This window comes from Charadrius vociferus, unplaced genomic scaffold, assembly GCF_000708025.1.
Source record: "Charadrius vociferus isolate BGI_N301 unplaced genomic scaffold, ASM70802v2 scaffold858, whole genome shotgun sequence".
NCBI lineage: Eukaryota > Metazoa > Chordata > Aves > Charadriiformes > Charadriidae > Charadrius > Charadrius vociferus.
Genome location: NW_009649724.1, coordinates 1,265,954 through 1,275,158, shown reverse-complemented (window position 1 = coordinate 1,275,158; position 9,205 = coordinate 1,265,954). Strand labels below are relative to the sequence as shown.

The following is a 9,205-nucleotide window of genomic DNA, read 5'->3' as shown; positions in this document are numbered from 1 at the left end:
TGAAACCTCCAGAGACTCCCTTACTATCAGCATTTCAGAAGAAACGAGTGCCATCAGCTACCTAAGAGAGGAGAAAGGCAAAAGTCAGAACCGTGTGGAATGCCAAACACTGCTCTGTAATGTTGCATTTGCCTTCTCTAGGTTAATTCTGCTTCATGGTCCCTGCACAGATGGGCACATCTCCTCTGTTTGTAGATGTCTATCAGAGAGCTGGCGCCCTTTTAACTGAGCAGTGCAAGCCATGCATCTAAAATAAGTCATGCTGGTTTATCATAGCTGGTAAAAATAAAGCCTTACTAGCACAAGCAGCTATAACAGCACAGAGGATTTACAACAGAGTGGGTTTTCTCCAGGGTGGGCTGTCCACAGTCTGGTGATGGCCTTTCTGTAACCGTTATCAGCTCCCACACAGACCAGGTCCATCTGTTGCTTAATTTGAACGGAGGCACTCCTAAGCTTTTGTTCGCTAATCTCTCGCTGCACATCTACATTGTTCTCTATCTGGGCAGCCCACCCCTGAGTCAGGCTTGGCTTGCTGATCTCGGGGAGGGGCCGTGGAAAACTGGAATAAAAGAAAGGCACGCAGCAATGTCTGGTCACTTGACCAGCATGGTCCACCTGCCTGCTCCCTTTGTATCAGCTTAAAGGGGTGTTTAACCCGCAACTTGGGTGCCAGAGCAAACATACAGCCGGCTGCTTGGGCTGGAGGCAAGGGTTGAAAGTTAAGACTGAGTACTACAAAGCCAAATCCTGCTGACTGCATCTAATGGCATAGGCTGGGTTTTTCAAACAGGCCTACATGAACTGTCACTTAAGAAAGGTAGTGAGACACCTAAAAATGTAAATGAGGACCAACAGGATGCCTAATTCCCACTGAAATTCAGTAAGAATGAGGTATGCCATTCATTCCCTGCCCACACATTTATGCACCCTTTATAAATCCAGTCTTTATACATCACAATTGCATTTAAGTCCCTTAAGCTATTCCCAAAACCCCAGCCAAGGGACAGTTGAACAAAAGAATCCCCCAAAACTTGCCAGAGTGGGTTAGGCATTTTTCGGCATCTTGTTCCTATGCCGTGCTGTGTTGCCTCTCCTACACCACCTTGTCTACACTGGCACAAGTTGCATTGTGGAACTGCAGTGAGATGCACTGGGGATAGAGAGGAGGGAGGATCAAGAGCCTGAAGCACTGAGAGACAAAGGGATGGATATTTCGAGGTGCAGATGGTCGAATTTTTCTGAAAGTCAGGGCTTATGGTGATTTCCTCAAAACAAGCCAACGGCAGAAACCTGGCCTCCCTCTTCCTTGTCTTATCCAGTCCAGCATGGTGTGGTTTCCTTTGCTTTTCCTCTGGAGGTTTCTCGCACATTTAACAGTTAGCTTCCTCCCAACCACATACACACAACACTTCTAAGGCAGGGACAGTCCTGGGGTCAGCTGGGCTGCCCTGAACAACAATGCTCGTCTCCTGCCTGCTGCTCTGATCATTTCTGCTGCTCTGATCATTTCTGTCCTTGTCACTGTTTCTTTTACTCCAGCTCACAGCGTTGAGGATGGCTGCTCTAGGGGGCATCTCCAAACCGGCAGTCATAAATGTGCTGACGGGCAGAGGGTTCAGCTAACAAGTTTCTAACACCTAACAATATATCACTCTCACTCAGTAGCACTCCTGCTACACGGCGTAACCATCCAGAAAGCGAAGATGCTTAACAAGACATGTGGTTTATAGCAGCATTCCCACATGGCTTCAATGCATTTTGAATTGCAAATCATCCAACAGCTTAGTGATGATGGACACCTAACACAAGGCATATTTTTGTTTCTTTAGTGGGCAGGTGTTTAAATACAGCTGCATGTTTTTGTACTGCTTGTGCTTGACAGTGCATTAACTAAAATTACCGTATCAGATAACTGCAATATCGGCAAAGCAGCATTGAATGATACTGCAGCATAGACTGTTGGCAGCAACTTATTTCAACTGTTTCCTGGTCATCCTTTTTACCTTGCCTGTAATACTTTAAGAATACTTCACCTCCTCTTCAAATTTCTGCCTAGAGTTCTTAAAGAGAGAAGAGATTGGGATGGAAGGAGATGGAAGGTCAGGCTTTACCTTAAACCTGGTACAGAGAGAAGAGATTTAACCCAGTCTAGTTGTCTATAAAGCTGCTAGGGTTTTTTTCTGAAACTGTAGTTTTGGTGTAGCATTTTAACATGATTCAGATAACATGAGTCACAGTAACAAGCATGGGCTGGATCTCTTTAGCTGAAAGAGGTGCCATAAGAATATACTGTAGACTTTGCTGCCTTGTCCTGGATTCTATTTTGGAGAACTGATGGCATTTGGGATTCAACCATATGTCTGGCTGAGTCTGTAGTACATACAGATCTGGTAGGTATTCAGAGATGTAGCACATACAGATCTGGTAGGTGCGTCTGTTGTGGCATGCACGCTGCTCTGGAGAGGAATGCATCCCTGTGCCCGGCTCTTCTCCAGATCCTGGGTGCTGAGGCCTTTGAAGCGAGATTTACATAACATAAAACCTTTGCTGCTTATTTGCACTGGGCTGAAAGAGGCCTAAAGGAACGTCTTTGGAACATTCTTTTTAAAAGGTGGCAGTCACCACTAACGGTGATTTAAACACACAAAACGAAACAGCCCAGAAGTGCGGTCACCTAAGAGACAGCGCTTGCCAACAGCAGGGAAACATGACATAGCACAGATGCCTGGGCTCCTTGAACAGGGGAGCGCTAACAGCTGGGAAGCACTGGCTTGGTTCAGGTTCCTCCACCCCCATGGAGACTGCTGAAACCAAAATAACACTAAGAGCTGTAAAGGTGTTCTGCTCCTGCTTTGCAATCTGCGTGGTCCTGTGGGGTTCTGCTTTGTTCCCTGCATAGCTGTAACCTTCTTGTTATTTAGAACACGCTACTTGCCATATTCTTGTGCCACACGCAGAAGAAGAAACTTGTCTTAGCAGTGATTTAAGTAGCCACATTGATCTTTGCCTGCAGTCAATACATGTAATAATGTCAGAACATCTCACACAGTCTCCAAGGACTCAGCTTCTGTCTCAAATTTGTTGTCATCTTGCTTTGTGCCTGAAGGGTAGAGCTAAATTTCTTATGTTTAGTCGGGGGGAAAAAGCCTGCTGTGAACAATTTTCGAGAAATGAGATGGGGCTGGAGTTTGATGGAGTCCCACTGTCTTGGGATGAATACTTCTAGAGTCATAACTCCTTCAGAGTCACACAACATGGTGGTATTACTATCGCCACCTTCAGCTGAACTTCTATTGTAGCTACAGTAGATGTACTGCAGTAGGACTGTCACTATCCTATCTACTTGATGGGACTCAATTTTTCTGAAAAAAGATCTCATGTAAATAAGAATGTATATCAAAAAGCAAATGGGTGCATCACATTTCCTTTAAGGAACAAGGAACCTTTCCCACGTGCCTTTCCCTCCCCATCTTTCTCTAGCATTTCCAAAAGGAAGATTTATAGGATAGTACAGACCAGATAGACGCTGTGCAAGCCATCTTCAGCTCTTCAGGTCCAGTGCAACTTTCTACAGTCATCTGCTACTTCAGGCCTCTTTGTTGTTTGTAGAAGCGTCTTTGTAATGCAGTTCCCTGATGAAGGACGGTGCTGTCTCTGAAGAAAACAGAGCCTCCAGCTTCCCTCTTTTTGAAAACTGGGCCAAACGCATAATGAGAGCCACCTGTCCCAAGCAGGAAGCCAACCAGCATCTCCACAGTTAAGCTGAGTGCTCAGGCCTGGGCCCTCCATTTTTTCACAGCAGAAGCAACCAAATGCCTTGTTTGTATGAAGTGCCCTACACTATTCTTGAAAATGTGTCCAAAGATTTCAAAAGGAGTTTCCCAAGATTGTTTCTTGTCTTCTGGTGACTAGCCACTTCTAATGCTCTGGGGTTTTGCTGGGATCAGTGAAATCTGTTTATGCTCACAGGGCAGGAAAGCGAGGATCACAACCCCAGGCAGAACACCTGAGAGGATCAAAGGATGAACAGAGGGAAAGGAACGTGTCAGCATCCTGTGGCATAATTACCTTTTTTCAAGAGGTAGGTCTGGAAGCACCAGACCTGATGAAAATGGACTCTGCTTCATAGCGGACTTGAAGAAATGATTCGTGGTTGCTTAGACCACCTCCTGACTGACACAAACCAGGACCGGAGCACCTGCTTCAACCTGCCGGGAACCAGCTCTGGAAATGGCATTCTCCCGGCTCTCCGAAGTAAAGCATAAGCAGACTGAAAGCGAAGAGCTGCCTGCACTGCCCTGTTACTCATTTCAGCTCTGATACACAAGACTTCACCCAAATAGCTACATTAGAGTCCAGAGCACTGTCATCTTAGTTCAATATTGGATTTTTCCCAAATGCTGCATGAATGTCTCCAAGTGCAGAAAGGGGAGGGGTGGAAAGGTCTTGCTAAGAGCAGTTTTGGCTGGGCCAGCTATTAGTTTGCATCAGCCGGTGGCTTTTATGTGAGTAACGATTATTTTGTACACAAAGGCAGCTTCTAAACCTTGCCAAACTTCAGCTCTCCCCAGTAGTCTTGGAGGTATAAGCACCGAGAGCCAAGGCACTGAGGAAAGCGTCAGCATCTAACAAACAATGAGGGATAAGAATCGGCAGGGAACATTTCAAAAATGCTGAAAGGATTTTAGGTGTTCAAGGCCCTTAAGCTTTCAGTGGGAGGGACTTCACAGCTCTTGGGTATTTCTCAGACTCCTGCGTTGCTCTGTTACGCCCCTGATCCACTCCACCAGAGGAATTTTGCCCCTGCATTGTCAGATTCTCTCTATCCAAAAGTTTTCCACCCTGGAGGCCAGCACACAGGAATTTCCAGCTGTCTGTCACGATGCTGAAGATCCTTTATTTCTCCACATCTTCCTCCAGCTGCCTTTTCTGCTTTCTACTCAGGTTGGTTATGACTTTTTTACTCTGAGTAAGATAGTCTTAACCTTTAGATAAATCTCTTCTCTGGTCACTGAGGCACTGGTTTCCATCGTCTACCTTGCTCGAGTGCCCAGGGAAGTCAGTGGACATCCTCTCCTAGACTTCAACAAACTTCTGATAGGGTTTGTAACAGCAACGTTGCATATGGGGCCGTATCATACCCCTGTACCTGATGATCTGGCACCGACTATAGTGTGTATCCTCCGTCTGTAACGTGGCACTTCGGAGCAGCGTGTGTTTTGTGAATACCATGGTATGAGAGGTGATGGGCTTTGCAACAACCAGAACGCCCGGTTCCAGAATATCCTCTAGGATGAAGGCATGGCTTGCCTCTGCTCTCTGGTTCGCTTTCTTCCTACTGCACCATGCTGGAAACCGCCTGCTTGTTTCCTTATCCCTCTGGAGAGCTGTTTGTGAGTGTGGGTAGCCACTAGCGCGTGAATGTTGTTGGTACCTGCTCCGGTGAAATGCACAGCAGAAAAGACATGGAAGGCAGATTCTTCAAAAGGAAATAATATGCAAAAGTGGAAAAGTGACTGTATTAATTGGAAACATTTTAGTGCTCCGAGCAAGAAGGACAGTAAAGGGAAATAGCTCGTGGTATAAGGATGTCTTGCAGGATTGCATGATTGAGCTTTTGTCCCAGGGTCAGTCTGGCTGGGACTTTACCCAAAGAGCTGAACTCCTCTGTTTTCTCCTCAATTGCAGTCCTTTCATGATTTACTACCTTGCATTTTACATTACCGCGCTGAGTCTTAAAATACTTGAAGTTACAATCAGCATATGTTAGATGCCTGGCACATTTCATCTTCTAGGAACTGACCGGAACTCTTGAGGTTGGTCTGTTTCCTCTCTTTTCCTGATCATCACATTAATTTGTAGAGTAATACTGTAACTCTTGCATTAGCCGAATAAGAGTTCCTTTACCATCTAAATAAGCATAAGGCACAAAGAAATGGCTTGTGCTGGCACTGTTTCTGTGCTATTATGTTAATCCTCCTCTTTAATTGCTACTTTTAACAATTATATTTTCCTGTATTTACAGCACAACTCCTAAATAAACTTGGGCCTGCTGGACCGGCATTGGTAGCCAGGAATAGGTTTTATCTGGGGAAGTTAGTCCTTGTAGCTGGCTGAGAAGATTTCTCAGCAGGCAGTGTGTTTCTAGCTGGGTGACTTATGAGCTGTGCTATTTCTTATTACCTTCTGTTTGTTTTTCCAGGCTGCAGACTCTTGGCTGTGGAACTGACATCCAGCAACACCAAGCCCGTGGTGCAGGAATTCCAGAGTGAGTGCTGCGGGGGCCCGCTGGCAGCCTGACGCGATGGCTGCACTGCCCTCTGCCTGGGGATTTGCATCAGTCCAAACAATTGAGAAAAATTGGGCTTATTGCTCATGGCGTCCGGTTTCTTGGGGGAGGCAGGACTACCGAGAGCCTGAGATCCAGAAAAGCGCTTAAGAATATGTCTGTATCTCTCCCTGTTTCGGAAAGCACTTGATTGAAATGGTTTATTGAAGTCCCCTGCAAGCCATTGGCATTGCAAAGTGTCTGCCTAAGTGCTTTTTTGAACTGGATCCCAAAAGGAGGAAAGGCGGTCGCCTTGCAATTAATATGAAAAGGGGCTCGGGAAATTTATATTTTAACTTGGCCCTACTACAGACGCGCAATGCGATACTGGGTAAGCCACCTCTCAACCCTGCTGCAATGCCTTCTTCTGTAGAGGAGATGGAGATGACAATGCCTACTTCAAAGGGGAGTGGGTTTGCTGAATTTATCCCCAGGCATCATGGTCCTCAGTACATTACCAGACACCACCCAGGGAGATTCTGCATCCCTGACTCACACTGTAGGCTCTGATTAGCAGCAAGACAGTGCTGTGGACTCACCCTGTCATAAGGTCTTGTTTGCCATAAGTTAGAGCCTGTAGAGAACAGTGTGTTCATTTCTCTCCATAGCTGATATCTGTTCGGCTATTATTTTTGCTGGCCAAAATCCATCTTCCCCAATAGCTCCTGGAACCCAGCAGTGTTTCTGTTTGTGAGGCAGATGAAAGAGAAGGCTTTGCTTTGTGGGCAGCATCTCCTAATAAAACACTGTGCAAGACTGCTTAAAGCAGAGCAAAAATACAGCTGCTTCCTATTAATCTGTATTTCCTTTATTTCTCCTGCTAGGTGTTGAGCTGTCCTGCATCATTAAATCCACTGTAACACCAGATCCCAGAATCGAGTGGAAGAAAATCCGAGATGGCGAAACCTCTTACGTGTTTTTTGACAATAAAATGCAGGGTATGAAGATTGATTTTTCTTAGACTTCCAAAACAGCCTCAGAAACGATACAACTGAGAACAAACAAGTCCGTGAAAGGCAGGACCTTTGGCGTTCTTGCTGCCTGCTTCTGGAACTAGGGTTCAGCAGTCAAAGTGGAAGAGGGAGAGCAAGCAGGATGTTCTTTGCTCTCTGCCCTCATTATTGACAGTTCACAATAGGGAACCACAAAGAGCTGGAGCAAGCTCCTATGTAGGAGATACTTCTTGGGTAAGAAAGTAAACACTACAGATTCCCTTCTCCAGCACCTCTTGGTGCTTGCATGGCCACTGGGTGTCTGAGCTCTCAGGACCAGGCACTGACGCCTCCTGTGTTTCCGTATGACATCTGAGGGCTCCACCTGCACTTCAGAAGGGATCTCTGCCTTGAGCTGCCAGTGCTTACTGCTGAGGTAGCACAGGGATTTGCAGCATCCTGGGAGTGTGTGATTAGAAGCAGACTCTTTGGCTTCATAGTGAAGCTCAAACACAGGACTGCCAGTAGGGCTTGACTCCATCTGGAGTTACTCCAGCACTTTAGGTGGGACCAACAGCCACATCCAAATGAATCTTCCAAAGGAGACAAACCCGACGCTGTCTTGAAAGTCAAATTTTGCCATAATTTTTGAGATTTGGGGTGGTGCTTTCCAGTTCATCCTTGTACACAGTTAGCAGCATTGGTTTCTTTTGTGGCCACTGGTGGAAGGAAGGCTCTTAACTTTCAAGAATCAAGTTCCTTTTAGGTGGTTCTCTTGACTCCAGAAAGGGTCCAAGGTCAAGCACTTAATTCAGACGCCTAAAATTAGTCTGTGTGAGTACCCTTATTTTTTTCTCTCTCTTTCCTCTGTATCAGGAGACTTTGTGACTCGTGCAGAAATTCTGAGCCGGACATCTCTGGTGATTAAAAACACCACCCGGATGGACACTGCCACATACCGCTGTGAAGTGGCAGCACCTTCTGATACTAAAACCATAGATGAGATTAATATCCAGCTCACAGTCCAAGGTATTGCTTCAAACCCAGATACCTCTGTACGCCCTGCTAGCTAACAGAAGAGGCTGTGGATCTCTACAGAGTCAGAACAGTGGCACTCTGGAAGTTGTTTAAAAACAGCTGGAAATAATGGGAAGTTTTGATACCTTTGTAGCACAGCCATCTGCAAAAGCATGTCAGAAATTATTTAGTTCTACTCAGCAGTGCCATTCACATGGTTTGTGTCTTTCCCACAGTGAAACCTATGACTCCTAGATGCACTGTGCCTAAAGCTGTACCTGTCGGCAAGACAGCCTCTCTTCACTGCCACGAGAATGAAGGCTACCCAAAATCCACCTACAGCTGGTACCGCAACAGTGAACCGTTGTCACCAGACACCAAATCGAATGCCAAATTCCAGAATTCCTCCTACACCTTGAACCCCACCACAGGCACTCTGGTAATGCCCTACAGACATAACCAAGACTTGTTTCATTGGACAGGTCATTTTTCAGGTCGCTTGTAAAAGAAAAAAGCCATTGCATGGCTTTCAAGGAAGGTATAATTTGAAGAAGGTCAGGTATTCTAAGATCTGGGTGACTTGGGAAAGGGAAGATTGATGATGGAAGAAGATATTACCCTAGCTTTTGGTTTTGATCGCTGCTGATACCGCTTGGCGTTTTAAAAAGAGGGAAGGAAGATGTCTCACAGCCCACCGTGAAGCCTGGGAGAGTGGCTTTTGCATGCTTATACCCTCACAGTACCTTCTGTCTCTCACATCCCGCTCCTCTCCCTTTTCTCCTCACCAGGTTTTCCATGCTGTGCACAAAGGCGACACAGGCCGTTACTCCTGCATAGCAACAAACGATGCTGGCTTTGCCAAGTGTGAGGAGCAGGAGATGGAAGTCTGTGAGTGGCTCTACATACTTTTTGTCAATGCTGATTA

General features: G+C 46.0%; 1 protein-coding gene across 1 annotated transcript in view; it reads left to right on the top strand.

Annotated features, from left to right (window-relative positions):
* The first annotated feature begins 628 nt into the window (after window positions 1-628).
* JAM3 (junctional adhesion molecule 3) overlaps window positions 629-9,205 on the top strand; it is an 11,442-nt gene continuing 2,865 nt past the window's right edge. Inside the window, exons 1-7 of the mRNA XM_009890791.1 lie at window positions 629-633; window positions 776-780; window positions 6,206-6,271; window positions 7,156-7,269; window positions 8,140-8,292; window positions 8,517-8,719; window positions 9,069-9,168. Coding sequence (XP_009889093.1) covers window positions 7,263-7,269; window positions 8,140-8,292; window positions 8,517-8,719; window positions 9,069-9,168 — 463 coding nt within the window. The 5' untranslated portion in view covers window positions 629-633; window positions 776-780; window positions 6,206-6,271; window positions 7,156-7,262. The remainder of the gene's footprint in view (window positions 634-775; window positions 781-6,205; window positions 6,272-7,155; window positions 7,270-8,139; window positions 8,293-8,516; window positions 8,720-9,068; window positions 9,169-9,205) is intronic.